An 18,870-nucleotide genomic window follows, 5' to 3' on the forward strand; every position below is an offset into this window, starting at 1 on the left:
AAAGGAACTGCACACTTGATCAGCACTCCTACTCTGAGGCACATTTTGATTTAAGTTGCTCTTTGCAATTGGAATCGCTGTCCCAGTCCCATCCTACCAACATGATGACCCCTATAATTACCAACACTCAAAGAAATTATAACTCATATGTGTTTTTTATTCCCATTCAGATCCCAATAATGCTGTCTTTTGTAATGGATAACCCGGGGTGGAATCTACAACTCTTGGATCCTGGCTAGACCCGATGTCTGCCATTACTATAGGTAAGCCCAGATAATGTTTTTATTATATATATTTTTTTATAATATGGGCTTTAGCGCCAGATGCCTCTGCTTGCCATTCAGCATTATAGGGTTAAGGCCCTGTGACAGACTAGTGTCTGTAGTGACACCTCTAGCACTGTGATGCAGTGCCTTAAGACTGCTGCGCCACTCGGGAGGCCCTGATACACACCTTTTTTTAATAGGGTTAGGGTTCCCACACAGCCATATTTCCATGTTACAGCATTTGTTTATGGAAACAGACGTAAGTCAGTGGACTAGGGATAATTAGCTGTCTGAGCCTCCAAAGACCAGTGTGTAAACGGAAGGTGGACGCCATAAACGTGTTGTCATTGAAAAATACTGTCGGCTGCAACTGAGTTAAAACGGTGTACAATAACTATGTATTTTGCATTTGTGAAGTTATTTTGAAATGTGAAAGAGGGATTTATGTTTCTAGAATGATACCGTTATTAAGAATTGATTCACGTTAGATGGGAGTATTGGCTGTTTTGGCTTCTAGAGCCAAACAGAACATGTAAGGTCTTTGGAGTAAGGTTAGGCTCCTTTAGTCCAATATTGGGCTTACATTAAAGAAACTGGAGATTGGTCCCTAGGGCAGGAGCCTCTGGCTTGGAAAGGCTTACTTATTCAAGGTACCAGAACCCTTTATTTTTCCAAATATTAAAATTACTGTGGGACACAGAGGACCCACACAGTTCTGTTGGAGAGGGCCACTGTTGTAGGATTGATCACAAGAAGGTGGCATTTTTTAACTTTGAAAATACTTTTGGAAGCTTTTCAGTTTTTACCTTACTGGTAATTTAGTCACTATTTAGTGAATGATCACTATTTAGTGATGGTTTATTTTAAATTTATAATATAGTTATTTAAAAAAAAAACGTGTTCATGCTTCATCTCAAAGGTTTTTATTTTATTATACATTTTATATAGGATCTAGGTGTGTTATCACTGCATCAGCAAGATACCGCAAACCCCCTCTAAATGTACAAATCACACATAAAACAGAAGCAGGAGAAAAATGTGCATGATAATACACCAGGTACACTCTTACCTTATTTGCACACACTGTATATAGATTTTTATATTGTGTTATTGACTGTGAGTTTGTTTATCCCATGTGTAACTTTGTTGTTTTTGTCGCTTTGCTTTATCTTGGCCAGGTTGCAGTTGTAAATGAGAACTTGTTCTCAACTGGCCTCCCTGGTTAAATAAAGGTTAAAATAAATATAATGTTACTGTGACAATTCAGAATTATTTAGTCACTGATGATGAATTGGCAAATGTAGGCTATTTAGTTTGCAATCAATTAGGGACATGCAGCGAAATATTCTGTAGTGTCAATGCCCCTTTGTTATTGCAATCCCAAATGTAACCTGAATCTTATTGTTAACTAGTTCTCCAAATTGTTTTATTTACTTGTTTACTTTTGGGGCACTGTGGGGGCGCTTCGCCCCACCCCCACCGTCGCGCACGCGCTCGGAACCGTGTGGGAATGGCTGTTCGATGATCGGTGGGTTGGGCTGCTCTGTGCGAACGGAGCGTTATAAAGAGTTTTTAATGTCCGCCATGTTGGCCATGGCGTACTCAACCACCGATAGACAGCGAAGCCTCTGAAAAAATAGACCGAAAGAGAGCGACCAAGATCCGGGCCTTCCCGGCTCCGTTCAACGCCCTAAGTATAGCTTTCAACCAGTCGAACCGTAGATTTCTGAAAAACAACAGAGTCATCCATGAAAGCGCAACTGGAGACCGTTGTGAATTTTAGGAGATCGGATAGATTTATGTTGCATCTCGAATTATAAAAAATGAGTAAATTGTCGTTTCGGGCACGGGCGCTGGACGCGTCCAAGCCACTACCCGTCTTCCGATGTGAGGATTTACCAGACCTGCACGAATATGCATCTATTAACCGGGCAGTGCCGCAGATGCCGACGGGGATGGAAAAAGAAGAGGAATCGGTATGTTTTATAGTTCGAAATTCTGAGAAGAAACACGTTAACGTATTTTTATATTTTGAGAGGTGTTACTCTTTTTTTCTGCGCAAGTTTGCACAAAATGGCTGCCAATTGTATTTTCAAAAAGACGACGAAAAAGTGATGTAGATACCATGCTAATAATACACGAATACACTTTACAAATGACTACGAGTTATTAGTTCTATATATTATACTATATTCTGGTTTTAGCTGGTTGTTTTCGCTTGAGATGATTTTCAAAGTACAAAGGAATCACGTGACTCCCGTCAATCCGACATTTTGTTGTCTGTCTTTGGGATGGGCCTTGTGTTGGCGTAATGGCAAAGGACCGGTGCAAGGGGGAGCTAAATATCGGAAATTATATATGTCCTCCAACTGTGCCTGTGGGATGATGGCGATACTGGGGTGGGGGGGGATGAAAACTTTGTGTGCCTTGCGTGGATCGTCTGTCTTTTTAGTTTCAACCATAAGCGTGCGCTCCAAATAGCCTATGCATTGACTCACGGGTTGATCTGTTGAATTATTATAAATTAGCGCGCCATCTAATGCATGAGAGCAATCACTCATGGCTGCACTGTTTTGCTTTACTTTCAATAAGCATATGGTTGGCTATATACAATTTGTATTTTGCTGGGCACCTCTAGGTTCATATTTGGCTTCACGCTCAAGGATTCAAGTCCCCAGCAAGTGTTGGCTAGGCACGTGGCCTTGTTATGATGTGGACGTTTGTACCTGTCAATATGACATGTAGCCTCTGTTTTTGGTTATCCGCTGTCATGTCTCTTGGACCGGTCCGTGTTTACATTTCAGTGCACTAACTTGTATAGCCAGCTTTGTAGTTTTATTAGTTAAAAAAAAAATATATTGTTTCCATATTTTATACATGCCATGCTTCAGGTGAAACCTGTTTCTAGTGATTGCCTACCTACACTGTTGTTTTCTCTAAGGTAAGATGCTCCCACTCCCTGCAGACCAGTTGTCTAAAATACCCTTTTTGTTTCACCCTTTGTGTACTTTACTGTATTTATACTTGGGATATCGCACTTCAACTGAAGTTTTTTTTATTGTTTTATTATCGCTGGAGGACTACTTTAATTGCACATTTCGACTTGAATGTGTTGAGTTATTTATGGCTAGGCCAGGACATGTCTTCTTGACATTCCTCTGTGACACAATGTATCTTAATGCTCTGAGGCTCACAGCAGGAGTCCCAGCAGTGGGCCTCTTCACAAAGAAGCCTCCACTCCATTCTTATGTACTGTGTTGCATAATAGAGGCACATAACAATCGGAGTGGTCTGTTTATTTATGCAGTATTCTGAGCACCCTGTCAAAGGGGAGCTGTCTGGCAACAGACAGCTTCTCAGTGACTGGCATGGGAAATGAGGTAAGCATGGTATCCACCTTATGTCACAAAGTAGTTTTTAATGGATGTTTTGGGTGGGGGAATCAACGTTCTAGCTTGCGCTATGCGTGTGCCTTATTCCAATTGATTGCTCATTAGACTTATTTTTCAACCTGGCTGCTCAACTTTTTATAACGGTTAACTGTGTCAGTCCACACAGCCAGTGTTTGTTGGGTGAACTCACTGTCACTTGGTCAATGTCTGAGACATGATGCAGAGGGAATTGGAGGGATATGTTTTGTCTGAGTGCCAGTTTTCCTTGAACACACATGTTGGCAGTCGACCAGTTTCTCACTGCTGTGACCGCATTCACCTGTAATGTGTTGCGTGATGGGCTAGCCTACCTGACCCAAATCTCTGCTGTGATACAGCTGAAATCAGGTGATAAATGGTTTCACCACAAATGCGTGACTATCTATGACCTGTTATCCTTTGAGAGAGCCAGATGGTTTTTGCCACAAATAGCAACTTACTCCCAATGTAGTGCACTTCTTTTGACCAAGGCCCATAGGGCTCTGGTCAGAAGTACTACACTATATAGGGAAATGGCTTCACTTTGGGATTCAGCCACATATCATCTTCCCCTCATAGAGGTGTTGAGCCTTGGTGAGATTAGCACAGGGGCTGTATTTATCAAGAGTCTCCGAGTAGAAAGGCTGATTTGAGATTAGTTTTTTCTTGTAGATCACAATGAATAAGATTACTTGGACTGAAAGGGACCTGCCGCTAGATCAGCACTCCTACCCTGAGACGTGCATTATATATGTCCCCAGATGGTTTCAGGAAACAATTTATAGAAGTAGCTGTGTAGACCACTTCTTAGTCTCACAGTAGTGGAGTTACATAACCAGTTCTTCTTTCCAGACATGCTCTGTGTGTATCCCAAATGGCACCCTATACAGTGCACTACTTTTCACCAGGGCCCTTTTTTTTTTTTTTTTGGTACTCATCCAGAGTCTAACAGTAGTCAAGTTACGAATTCTACTCTCTAGACGTTCTGATTCTCCGTGGCCCTGTCATTCAGTCCCTGCCCCCTGTGGCAGGCCATGTTAAGTGACATTTACAACGGCTGGAACTGTAGCTGCCTGGTAGGCAGAAGGACAAGAGGAGCAGCCGTGGGCCCCCAGAGCAGACCTGACAGCAATCGATACACATTTTAAGGGATAGCCTATTTCTAGATAGACTGTTGTGGTCTGGAGGAGGAAGAGACGGATGGTCAGTCAGTTTAGTCTACACTCCCAGTCATGTATTTAATATAGTACCAATTGGCTGGAGGAAGATATCGTGACTGAGTGTGCGCAATTGCAGTCTTTGGTAGAAGGGTGGAGAATCGGGATGTAGCCAAAGGTTTCTGTAGTGTGGACTTAAGGCATCGATTTAGCCTCTGTGTGTGCTGTAGCCAAGGCAAACCTGCAGGTGACTCTGTCCATGTAGGATTACTAATATTCTGGGTTGGGCAGCAGAGATGGTGTTCGTTGCTTTGTATGGGAAGGGTTCTGTTCCTCTTCACCTACGCTACCGCCAACCCTTTGCAACTAGAGAGAAGTAGGTTTGGGCGGAATCTAGATTTTCATATCGTCCCGTCCTTCTCTCATCCCGGGATTTATGGTATTACCGGCATGGCACACAAGGGTCACAAAAATGCAGGAGTAGACAGCTAAATCATGCTCATAAAGTTATATAAGCATAGCTAGTAGCTACCGAATGTTATTTTCAGTGAGTGGACATTTTACAAGGGAAATTGTGCAAATAAACAAAGTTGTGACGCATGCATTTCTGAAGGAAGAGCATCATGTGTACACGGAGCAGATGGGAGAAGAACAGAAGGGGATAAAAAAAACTCTAGGAAGCACAGGGGAAAAAATGGCAACTGTACAGAACTCATCCAGAGCTCTTTGACTTCTGGCAGAAAGTCCTAAGATATCTGATGGCAAACATTTAGTAGTGAATTGCATACAGGTGTGACTTCATCACCTCATGTGAGCCGCATAACAGACACTCGCTGATAGATAAAGAACACTTACAGACTCACCAGCTCGCTTTCTCCTGTTGTGCTAATTACAAACATATGATTGGCTCACCTGTTCTGGGGAACCACAGTAAGCGTCATAATGTGACGGGTGAAATGAATGCTAACGTATTGCACAAGTTGACTGCAGGTATTTAACTTAAGTAGCTACAAATTGTAAAAGTTATTGAAAGACCAAGTTTTGACGGTATTGAAAAACCGTCCTGTGGCTTTTTCTTTATACCCGTATACTGCCCAAGCCTAGAGAGAAGCTCACTTTATTTGGCATATACAACTAGGGCTGTGATTGTCATGGAATGTTGAAGGTTATTGGTATTATTATTATGATGATTTGGTTGTTTTAAGAGGAAATACTGTGGTGATTGGTCAAATTTGCAAGCCCTCGTGAGGAGTAGGAGCTCTGCTGTACACTTTGTGTCCAGAAGTAATTTAGCCATTCATTGTAGTCATGCTCTGTGTCAATTAACCCCGTGACATTCCTGGATTACTCATTATATTAATAAAGTCTGATTTTAATCAACAAATACAACATTACGCTGGCTGGCTGGCTGGCTGGCTGGACTGTACTTTTTATGCCCTGCTATCAGGAGCCAGCAGCAAAGTTTGATTAAACAATTCAGAGACTGAAACAAATGAATCAGAATGCTTATTTGAGTGTGAATTGATATACAATCCCAAAATCAGCTACAACTGTCAGTAAAACAAAGCTTTAAATGATGTTTGAGTGAACCCTGAATACAGAAAATTAATGATGAAGTCTCTTCTGGACACGGTAAACACCACCTCACCACTCTACACTGAGTATACCAAACATTAGGAACACCTTCCTAATATTGAGTTGCACCCTGCCCCTTTTCCCCCCTCAAAACAGCTTAAATTCGTCAGGGCATGGCATCTACTAGCTGTCGAAAGCGTTCCACAGCGATGCTGGCCCATGTTGACTCCAATGCTTCCCACAGTTGTCATGTTAGCTGGATGTCCTTTGGGTGGTGGACCATTCTTGATACACACTAGAAACTGTTGAGTGTGAAAACCCAGCAGCGTTGCAGTTCTTGACACAAACCGGTGTGCCTGTCACCTACTTCCATACACCGTTCAAAGGCACTTAAATCTTTTGTCTTGCCCATTCACCCTCTGGTTGTCTACACTTGACACTTACATGTGACTTTCACCATCATTGAAAAGACACAATCCATGTCTATTGTCTCAAGGGTTAAAAACTGGTCTCCTCCCCTTCAACTACACAGATTTTTTTAAGTGGAATTAATAAGGGATCAGACCTGGTCAGTCTCATGGAAAGAGTAGGTGTACTTAGTGTTTATGCAGGGAATTGTTGATCAATCGTGGAATCCTGGAGGGGACTAACTATGGCTTCATCCCAAATGGCACTCTATTCCTTATAGTGCACTACTTTTGACCAGAGGCTTGGGCCCTAGTTGAAGCTTGCTAGGGACCCCAGAGTAGAGCTGTGGCGAGCGGCACAGTGAAACCGTAATCACACACTCCGGAGAGATTATATGTACAAATCTGGGACCACGCTGTGCTTCTGCTATCTTGACAGGCTGCCAATGGCACAATGCCCAGGTCTGAGAGCCAGAGGCCCGTTAGTTTTACTACTGTCAGACGAGTACCCCCCCCGGCACTTTTCCTCAGGATGACAGAAATCCTATTCAGATGATGGTAATTCATCTTAAAAGAACATGCAACTCGAGGATGCAGCAGCGTTTTCAAGTTTTATTGGTCGTATACATTGTCCAACAAAATGCTTACTTGCAGGTTCCTTCTCGACAATGCAACCACAAACGATAAGAATACGTACTTAAATTAAAGAATATAATAAACATTTTATCATAAGTATAACACAGGAAGGCACAGCTTATAGTCCAATTTTTGGGGATGGGGTGTAATGTATAATGAGTAGGCTTGGGCGGTTTACCGGGGTATTTTGATAAAGCTTTTTCAATACCGTTGAAACTATTTCTGAAGTTATTTTAATATTTGTAACTACTTTTTAAGTACCTGCAGTTCATTGCTTTCTTCATTTCACCTGTCACATTATGAATTTTACGGTAGTCCACAGTCACGTGGTTTTTGTTTACAAGCACACAACGACGAGAGACCGGGACCATGTGAGTCATTCACTGTTGTGCATCATGCGCCAGGTGATCTAATTACAGTATGGAATTCACAACTAAATGTTTACCAGCTAGATACCTTCACTATCAACTCTCTAAAATGTACTAAATGCTCAGAAGTTGTGCATTTGGTAGGCTAATTTAGTAACTAAGTGGTAAGCTTCTACCAAAATCGAGCATTTGCTTGGTAACAGCAGAGAATCCTCTCCTGGATCAAGAGCATTGCTGGTTAATATTTGTTGTGTGCGTACAGCAAACTGTGAGTATAATTTATTTTGTTACTTGTATAGTTTAGGCCAGAAACTGTACAAAATGTTCCCAATGCACTAGTTAAAGAAAAGGAGAACCACACTCTAGGAGCTCAATTATTGCATCTGAGCTTCTAGAGTAGTATTATACTCCACTAGCCAGCACCTTGTCTAAATAGGTGTTTATTTCGCCTCCAGCCCAACGCACTAGTTAGCATTTAATTAGCATTCTCTATGGGATTTGTTAGCATTGCTAACCTTCAGATTACAGAGCATCAGTGGGGTTTGAAAACAGCAGCCGTTGTGGTCAGTGCCCGTATTACCGCATATCCCGTTATGGCAATCTGGATACTGTCCAAGCTGATATTTTCCTTGCCCAAAAAACAGATTTTATAAGAAAAAAAATTGCAGCCTTTTTAAGCATTCTCCTACAGTTAAATAGTGGACACACACACTGACTGACCAAAAAGTTATTTTGTTAGGATTTACATATGTCCCCATTACCAGTAAAACCTATTTCTTTCACTTACTTGCTGTGCTGTTTCGTTGTTCAGTCTCAACCAGGATTTCGTCAAGCAGTGAAGTTTCAGCTGTCTGTGGCCTCTTCCTCGGTGCGCACTGTCACTGTTTCCATTTTTACAATTTTGTCCAACATTCTTGAGCATGCAATACGGCTTTCCCCAGTACAAAATCCTAGTAGACCCACTGTGCTGTCAGACTCAGCATGCTCATGGGGCTGACATCGCTGGTCCAAATGTCAGTCGTGAAGCTAATAGCAGTGACGCCCGTAGCAAGTAAATCAAAGTTTATTTGTCACGTGCGCCAAATACAACCGGTGAAATGCTTACTTACGGCCTCTAACCAATGGTGCGGGGGGGAAAAGGTGTGTGTAGGTAAGTAAAGAACTAAAATAACAGAAAAAATACATTTGAAAAAAGAGTAGCAAGGCTATATACAGACACCTGTTAGTCAGGCTTATTGAGGTTGTATGTACATGTACAGTGCCTTGCGAAAGTATTCGGCCCCCTTGAACTTTGCGACCTTTTGCCACATTTCAGGCTTCAAACATAAAGATATAAAACTGTATTTTTTTGTGAAGAATCAACAACAAGTGGGACACAATCATGAAGTGGAACGACATTTATTGGATATTTCAAACTTTTTTAACAAATCAAAAACTGAAAAATTGGGCGTGCAAAATTATTCAGCCCCTTTACTTTCAGTGCAGCAAACTCTCTCCAGAAGTTCAGTGAGGATCTCTAAATGATCCAATGTTGACCTAAATGACTAATGATGATAAATACAATCCACCTGTGTGTAATCAAGTCTTCGTATAAATGCACCTGCACTGTGATAGTCTCAGAGGTCCGTTAAAAGCACAGAGAGCATCATGAAGAACAAGGAACACACCAGGCAGGTCCGAGATACTGTTGTGAAGAAGTTTAAAGCCGGATTTGGATACAAAAAGATTTCCCAAGCTTTAAACATCCCAAGGAGCACTGTGCAAGCGATAATATTGAAATGGAAGGAGTATCAGACCACTGCAAATCTACCAAGACCTGGCCGTCCCTCTAAACTTTCAGCTCATACAAGGAGAAGACTGATCAGAGATGCAGCCAAGAGGCCCATGATCACTCTGGATGAACTGCAGAGATCTACAGCTGAGGTGGGAGACTCTGTCCATAGGACAACAATCAGTCGTGTATTGCACAAATCTGGCCTTTATGGAAGAGTGGCAAGAAGAAAGACATTTCTTAGATATCCATAAAAAGTGTTGTTTAAAGTTTGCCACAAGCCACCTGGGAGACACACCAAACATGTGGAAGAAGGTGCTCTGGTCAGATGAAACCAAAATTGAACTTTTTGGCAAAAAATGCAAAATGTTATGTTTGGCGTGAAAGCAACACAGCTCATCCCTCTGAACACACCATACCCACTGTCAAACAGGGTGGTGGCAGCATCATGCTTTGGGCCTGCTTTTCTTCAGCAGGGACAGGTAAGATGGTTAAAATTGATGGGAAGATGGATGGAGCCAAATACAGGACCATTCTGGAAGAAAACCTGATGGAGTCTGCAAAAGACCTGAGACTGGGACGGAGATTTGTCTTCCAACAAGACAATGATCCAAAACATAAAGCAAAATCTACAATGGAATGGTTCAAAAATAAACATATCCAGGTGTTAGAATGGCCAAGTCAAAGTCCAGACCTGAATCCAATCGAGAATCTGTGGAAAGAACTGAAAACTGCTGTTCATAAATGCTCTCCATCCAACCTCACTGAGCTCGAGCTGTTTTGCAAGGAGGAATGGGAAAAAATGTCAGTCTCTCGATGTGCAAAACTGATAGACATACCCCAAGCGACTTACAGCTGTAATCGCAGCAAAAGGTGGCGCTACAAAGTATTAACTTAAGGGGGCTGAATAATTTTGCACGCCCAATTTTTCAGTTTTTGATTTGTTAAAAAAGTTTGAAATGTCCAATAAATGTCGTTCCACTTTATGATTGTGTCCCACTTGTTGTTGATTCTTCACAAAAAAATACAGTTTTATATCTTTATGTTTGAAGCCTGAAATGTGGCAAAAGGTCGCAAAGTTCAAGGGGGCCGAATACTTTCGCAAGGCACTGTATATTATTCATCCAAGCTACTCAGTCCCAAATAAGTTAAAGGGTTTTTCTTAATTTTTACTATTTTCTACATTGTAGAATAATAGTGGAAAAAGAACAAGGAATCAAGTAATAACTAAAGTGTTAAACTACTCAAATATTTTATATTTGAGATTCTTCAAAGTAGCCACCCGTTGCCTTGATGACAGCTTTGCGCGCACTCGGCATTCCTTCAACCAGGCAAAGGCAAACACGATTGCATTTGTTATTTCATAGTTTGGATATCTTCACTATTCTACAATGTAACATTAAAGAAACCCTTGAATGAGTAGGCGTATCCTAACTTTTTGACCAAATCCAGTTTAAATTTTTTCATCCTTGATGTTTCTACAACTTGATTGGAGCACCTGTGGTAAATTTTAAATTGATTGTACATGATTTGGAAAGGCGCACACACCTGCCTAATATAAGGTCCCACAGACGACAGAGCAAAAACTAAGCCCTAAGGTCGAAGGAATTGTCCGTAGCGCTCCGAGACAGGATTGTGTTGAGGCACAGATCTGGGGAAGGGTACCAACAAAATTGTGCAGCATTGAAGGTCCCCAAGGACACAGTGGCCTCCATCATTCTTAAATGGAAGAAGTTTGGAACCACCAAGACTCTTAACTAGAGCTGGCTGTCTGAACAAACTGAGCAATCAGGGGAGAAGGGTCTTGGTTAAGGAAGTGACCAAGAACCTGATGGTCACTGACAGAGCTCCAGAGTTTCTCTGTGGAGATGGGACAACTTTCCACAAGGACAACATTCTCTGAAGAACTCCACCAATCAGGCTTTTTTATGGTAGAATGGTCAGACTGAAGCCACTCTTCAGTAAAAGGCACATGACATCCCATTTGGAGTTTGCCAAACGGCACCTAAAGGACTCTTATGCCATGAGAAACATGATTCACTGGTCTGATGAAACCAAAATTGAAGTCTTTGGCCTGAATGCCAAGACTGAGCTTTGGAGGAATACGCAGATTTAAAGAGGAGTCCGTAATTTGATTATGGGGTATTGTGTATAGGCCAGTGACACAATCTCAATTTTATCTATTTTAAATTCAGGCTGTAACATTTTGAAGTGAAGGTGTATGAATACTTTCAGAAGGCACAGTAGGTCGTCTGATTTTAATTTGTGTTGACAGTGGAGTAGTCAACTGCTCCTTTCTGTATAGAAAAGCCCATGTTTAATGCCTGCTTCTTTCTTCAGTCAATTCTGTGTTGCAGATAGCTGAGAAAATGCCTCTTAAAAGGAAGCTTGAAGCCTGTGGAAGTTGGCAGACTCGTACAGGATTCTTTAAAGTCCAAGTGCTGTCAATGTATTGTCCTGTGGTTTATATATTGTGCAACTGATCAAATTTTTGTACACTTTTAGTGCTCGTTCAATCGGTGTTATTTCCTTGTAGTTGCTGGTAGGGGTGTAGTGGTTCACCAAACCCACGGTTTGTTTTGGGTTTTTGGGGTCACGTTTTTGCCACAGATGTTTTTTTTAATGGGAGCGTGCAATTCGCATGCTGACTGCAGGTATGTCCACCAGAGTTGTTGCCAGAGAATTTTATGTTCCTTTCTCTACAATAAACTGCCTCCAATGTTGTTTTAGAGAATTTGACAGTACTTCCAACCAGCCTCACAACCGCAGACCATAATGACCACGCCAGCCCAGGACCTCCACATCTGGCTTTTTGACCTGCGGGATCGTCTGAAACCAGCCACCACAATGATGAAACTGTGGGTTTGCACAACCAAAGAATTTCTGCACAAACTGTCAAACCATCTCGGTAGCTCATCTGCGTGCTTGTTCTCCTCACCAGGCTCTTGACCTGACTGAAGTTAGGCATTGTGTCTGACTTCAGTGGGCAAATGCTGCTCACCTTCGATGGCCACTGACACGCTGGAGAACCGTGCCCTTCACAGGCGAATCCTGGTTTCAACTCTACCGGTCAGATAGCAGACAGTGTGTGGGCAAGTGGTTTGTTGACGTCAACATTGTGAACAGAGTGCCATGGGGTTATGGCATGGGCAGACATAAGCTACATACACAATTGCATTTTATCGATGGCAATTTGAATGCAGAAATACCGTGACTAGATACTGAGGCTCATTGTCGTGCCAATCGTCCGCCGCCATCACCTCATGTTTCAGCGTGATAATGCACAGCCCAGTGTCGCAAGAATCTGTACACAATTCCTGGAAGCTGAAAATATCCCAGTTCTTCCATGGCCTGATTACTCACCAGACATGTCACCCATTGAGTATGTTAGATGGTCTGGATCAACGTGTACGACAGTGTTCCAATTCCCGCCAATATCCAGCAACTTTGAAGAGTGGGACAACATGCCACAATCAACAGCCTGAAGAACTTCATGTGAAGGAGATGCACAAGGTAAATGGTGGTCACACCAGATAGTGACTGGATTTCTTGTCCACTCCCCATACCTTTAAAAAAAATAAGTATCTGGGACCGACAATGCATATCTGTATTCCCAGTCATGTAAAATCCATAGATTAGGGCCAAAGGAATTGACTGATTTCCTTATGAACTGTAACTCAGTACAATCTTTGCTATTGTTGCGTTTTTATATTTTTGTTCAGTGTAATTAACAGCTTTGGCTTGCTTCTATAGGCTAGAGCAGGTACTACCTGTTTGCTGAAATGGGTGCGAGAGGGATGTTTCGAACGTGGCCTGCACTTACTTCCATGACGTTCTCAACCACCTAGAATGGGCCCATAAACACCTATCGCTCTTGTATTTTTTTTTGGCATGGTCAGAATTGACTGAAAAGCTGCTTGAATGCAGAGGAGATGAAGTTGTCTCTGCATTTCTGTCTTGCTTTGGTGGTAGGAAAAGTGGGGTAATTTCAGTGTAAACGTGTCAACATGTTTGAGGTGTTGGCAGCTACATAGGCTATTGAACAGTGGTGATGTACTGTTAACGTTTCATCCATAACTCTCTGTCCATCGCCGTTGAAATATACTGGGAAGCCGAAGTGTTCCCAAACTAGAGATTTAAACAATGGAGGAGAATCATCCACCACTCACCATATTGAGATAAAAACGGCTGCATTAGGCCTTTAAGAATTCATCTGGATCAGTGAAATAAATGGCAAACTGCAATTCATAGACCAGAGTTGCAAATTATTCTGGTATTCTGATCTTTGTGGCAATTCATATCTGGCAGTGAAATACTTTAATCTCAAAAGATGTGTTAAAGGTCATATGAGCGTTTGGGGGGGGGTGCATGGGTTGTGAGGTGGGCGTTTACTACGCCGTTTTAATTACATGATCCACCTGGACCTTTGTGACTGGACCTTCTCAAATAGTACTTGAGTACCCCTGGCCTAGACGATATCCAAAAACAAAATAGCAATACACTAACTAAATTCATACATTTTCTGTTTTCAATTGTAAACACAATACCACACTTTTCCAAAGTAGTCCATGTTGCTGTTATTTCCAATGAAATCAAGGCATTAGAATATACCGGAGGGCTTACGCTGGTTTTTGTTGAGCAAAATGCGCCTGCGAGGGTCTAATGCTGCGTACCGAGCCCTCGGCTCACTCGCCCTCCACACACTGTAGGCTACAATACCTTGAGTTTCCCTGTATGTTTGATTTTCATTAAATCATACATGGTTGTTTTTCTGGCTTAAAATACATTAGTTCATAAGGGCAGAATATTGTGTGTGTGGCCTACAGAAGTTTGATCAGTTATACCATTAAATGCAAAAATATTTGGATCTGGTAGAAAGCAGACATTGGTAAGAGACCAGGCTTTATGGAATCTAGCGCCGAATACATTGATTTGCCCAAGGTCAATACTTAAAAAACATTTAGTTATGAAATGCCCACTGTGTACTTATGTTTGTCCACTGTAGTTGCTTGCACATCTTTGTTTTCTGAAATCCATACTTTTTCAATAATTGTTAATCAAATACTAGCACCGACTGTTTCCTTGTTGAGATTCAATTGGTGCATTTGCTCGGCGTTGCCATCTTAGAGCAACAGCAATGAGCAAACAGTCAGGGGTTGCCTGGTGGACTACTTTTTCAATTTGGCTAGCTATTCAATGTGCTTGTGGAAAACATTGCAATGGGATTGCATTTTTTTTATAAACTTTTTTAATTTTTTAAAATAAATCACTCATTTTTTATTGGCCATAAGCTGGCTTTTACCGGCTAATGGAAACCCTGTTCCACTGGTGGTTTGTAGTGATTTGAGATGACGGTCATTATTTGTTGCTGTAAAGTGCTTAATCTGCCAGGTCCAAACTAGCTCCCAGACTTTGAAACCGAAGAATAGGAATTTTTAGTTACGAAACTGGTATGAGTTAAGCCTACATATTGCCTTGGATATAAAGTGTACTAGGGTTTTGCACCTGGGGAATAGCCTAGTAAATCGGTGACTGACTACCATTCCAGCACTTTTACCCTGGCCTTGCCAAGTCCTGCTGTTTTTATTTTCCATTTTCCAGTCCTTTGTGAGAGAGAGTACTAGAAAAACAATCACCTAAACTCTGAAGGTGATTCTGTTTCTATCAGTAATGATTTGACCCTTGATTTAATCCTAGCAAACGGATAAGATCGCACAGTGCTTGAGATTCACTCTGATTTATGTACTCTAGGAGTCAATTACTTCAACTTCCAGCTGACCCTGTCAATTGACCTATTAAAGAGGTCTGATTTGATTGTTAAATCCTAGGGCCTGTTGGGCAGAGGTATGTTCATTCATTTGACCTCATTCCTCTACTCCTCTCTGTGGTTCTGTGTGGCACAGTTGATAGAGCATGGTGACTGCAATACCAGGATTGAGGGTTTGTTTCCCGCTGGGTCCACCCACATGAAAATGTTTGCAAGCATGATTGTAAGTCGCTTCAGATAAAAGCTTCTGCTGAATGTGTTGATTATTATTAAGATCTCTTTCTCTAGGAACACCATCTCCAGAGGGCCATGTCGGCTCAGTCGGTGTATGGAGAGAAACACAACATGGTCATCCCTGTCCCGGAGGCAGACGGCAACATTGCCTACTACGAGTCCCTCTACCCCGGAGAGTTCAAGATGCCAAAGCAGCTTATTCACATACAGCGTGAGTAGTGGACCTGGCTGCAAGGCTCTAGTACCCTATACTACCGCTCAATCCCAAATCGACCCAAACACTCTCCCTATGCACTTTGGGCAATCTGACAGGGTTTGATTGGTATAAGTAATATGATGAATCTTCCACCTAGCCTATCAGAGGGCCCGGTGGAATTGTTTCCATATTGATTGCAGCTGGCAGATCCTCCTAGATCTCCACAAGTCCCTAGGAAGTTGGGTCTAGGTGTCCATTTGGGATTTGGTCATACCTCAGCTTGGTTTATGGAGAGTTGTTGATAACATCTGAATGTGGTTTATCTGTTGCTAGGCAATAGTGATGAGTAGTTATGCCCTGGTGGCAAAGTTTCATGAACCAATTCAGAGACTAACTAATACATATTGAAGGAGAGCCAATCTATATACAATTACAGCTGACTTTGAGACTGTCAATAGTAAAACGTTGTTTGAGTGAACCTGAATCTGGAAAATGAAAGGTCAAATTGCTTCTGTAGACTCCTCCTCTCCACCACTCTATGGCAAGGAGTTTTGTTGGTAGAAGTTGAGACTTGTAAGGCATAATTCTTAAGCATTGTGGGATCTAGCCTTAGTATTAATTTAGTAGGCCTAATCCTCTCGTACATGGATCATACTATTTGTTATTGCTCAAGATAAGAGCTCAGCTAAATTTTATTTCCTGGGCTTATGTCATTATTGGCCGATGTGAGATGGTCCTGGGAATTGCCATGGAACTCACAATATAATATCACGATACTTAGGTGCCGATTCGATAATGTGCTTTGATGTTCCCAACATATTGCTCACCATATGTCTGCTGCAGAGCGGAAAGACCAAAATGAGTTTTAATCAGTATGGGAAATAAGTTCTGAGAAGTTGTTGTTGCTAACTACAGTAGCAAAACAATTGTTACTTAGAGTCAAATATCTATATCCTCCCAAAATAATATTGCAATATGTAACTTATTTTTTTCCCCACGACTTTTTCTGTGTCATTATAGCTATGCAATTGCATTAATTCACGTTACCTTGTTAGTAGAGGCTGCCGAAAACTCAATCTAACATGATTGGAATTTAATTGATTTAAATGAATGTGTGTTAGTTTTGGATTCAGGATTGTCATCCGTCTTGGGCTTTGAAAGCTACATTTAAATGCAGTTGCCAAGATGCTGCCATAAAGTTTCTCTGGCTTGATTTGCCTGAACCGACCAAATATAAATTAATCACTTTACCCCAATCAATACAACCATTGCTTTAGTCAGAATTGAAATACTAGTAGCTCGGAACATAAGTCAGCATTATGTCAAACTGGGAAGATGGGCTAGAAGGTCTCCTGTATCCCGTAATAGGAAAGGGGAGCATCCAGCTCTTCTTTTGAACTGTTGGAATGGAAACGCAATGGCTTAAGCACAAGGCTACTGTGATGCTACTACGTTAGCATGTGTGCTCAGTGGTAACAGGAGAGCTACACTGGGGCGTCATGGACGCGTAGCTTTTGCAGGCGTGGGCAGACCTTAAGTTCTCTAGGATATGGGGCAGCATTTGGAATTTTGGATGAAAAGCAGGCCCAAATTCAACTGCCTGCTACTCATGCCCAGAAGATAAGATATGCATATTATTAGTAGATTTGGATAGAAAATACTCTGAAGTTCCTAAAACTGTTTGAAGCATGTCTTTGAGTATAACAGAACTTACATAGCAGGTGAAACCCCGAGGACAAACCTTTCCGATTTTTATTTTTTGGGGTCACTCTCTTTTCAATGGGTTTTCATTGGAATCCAGATTTCTAAGGAACTTGCTTGCAGTTCCTACCGCTTCCACTGGATGTCAGTCTTTAGAAATTGGTTGAGGTTTTTCCTTTGTGTAATGAAGAAGTAGCCCTGTTCAAAACGAGTGTCACTTCATGTGTACTATTTGATAGAGGCGCGTGACGAGAAAGCTAGCGTCAGTTTGTTTTCTTCCTGTATTGAACACAGATCATCCTGTCTTCAATTTGATCGATTATTTACTTTAGAAAATAACTAAAGTTGTATTACACAAGTAGTTTGAAATGTTTTGGCAAAGTTTACAGGCATCTTTTGAGATATTTTGTAGTCACGTTGCGCAAGTTGGAACCAGTGTTTTTCTGGATCAAACGCGCCAAATAAATTGACATTTTGGATATATATGGACGGAATTAATCGAACAAAAGGACCATTTGTGATGTTTATGGGACATATTGGAGTGCCAACAAAAGAAGCTCAGAACTGATTTGGCAGGCGAAAACCTGAGAAATCCATTCAGGAGGTAGTTTTCTATTCAATGCCATTACAGTATCCATTGACTTAGGACTCAAATTGCAGTTCCTATGCCTTCCACTAGATGTCAACAGTCTTTAGAAATTCTTTCAGGCTTGTATTCTGATAAATGAGGGAGTAAGACCAGTCTGAATGAGTGGACCCTGATGTGTCACAGAGCTTTTTCATGCGCAATCCCGAGAGTGCCTTTCTTGTTAACCTTTTTATATTGACGACTTTATTGTCCGGTTGAAATATTATTGATCATTTAGGCTAAAAACAACCTGAGGATCGTCTGACATGTTTCTATGAACTTTACGGATACAATTTAGATTTTTGTCTGCCTGTTTCTACTGCGTTTGAGCCTGTGGATTACTGAAGAAAACGAGCGGGGAAAAAATGGGGTTTTCGGATTTTAACCTCTGAACCACCCATCCCAGATCCGGTATAATTGTCATCAGCAACGCTGTATAGCATAGCACAACAGTCAAATAATATTACTAGAAAATATTCATATTCATGAAATCACAAGTGCAATATTGCAAAACACATCTTAGCCTTTTGTTAATCCACCTGTCGTCTCAGATTTTGAAATTATGCTTTACAGCGAAAGCAATACAAGCGTTTGTAAGTTTATTGATCCCTCGACAAAAGAATAAGTACACTTAGCATCCGGTAACTTGGTCACGAAAATCAGAAAAGCAATCAAATGAATCGTTTACCTTTGATCTTTGGATGTTTTCATTCACGAGACTCCCAGTTAGACAACAAATGTTCCTTTTGTTCCA

General features: G+C 41.5%; 1 protein-coding gene across 2 annotated transcripts in view; it reads left to right on the plus strand.

Moving 5' to 3' along the window:
* The window catches only part of LOC110508787 (enhancer of polycomb homolog 1), a 41,459-nt gene that overhangs the window by 999 nt on the left and 21,590 nt on the right, over positions 1-18,870 (plus strand). The window contains exons 2-3 of one of the 2 annotated variants that reach the window (XM_021589611.3): positions 171-263; positions 15,646-15,802. In XM_021589611.3, coding sequence (XP_021445286.2) covers positions 15,667-15,802 — 136 coding nt within the window. In that variant the 5' untranslated portion in view covers positions 171-263; positions 15,646-15,666. Of the gene's footprint in view, positions 1-170; positions 264-1,740; positions 2,243-15,645; positions 15,803-18,870 lie in introns of those variants that run through there. The other variant, XM_021589610.3, reaches the window with a different exon arrangement.

The sequence above is a fragment of the Oncorhynchus mykiss genome, chromosome 28 (assembly GCF_057628025.1).
Source record: "Oncorhynchus mykiss isolate SJ-2025 chromosome 28, ASM5762802v1, whole genome shotgun sequence".
NCBI classification, from domain to species: Eukaryota; Metazoa; Chordata; class Actinopteri; order Salmoniformes; family Salmonidae; genus Oncorhynchus; species Oncorhynchus mykiss.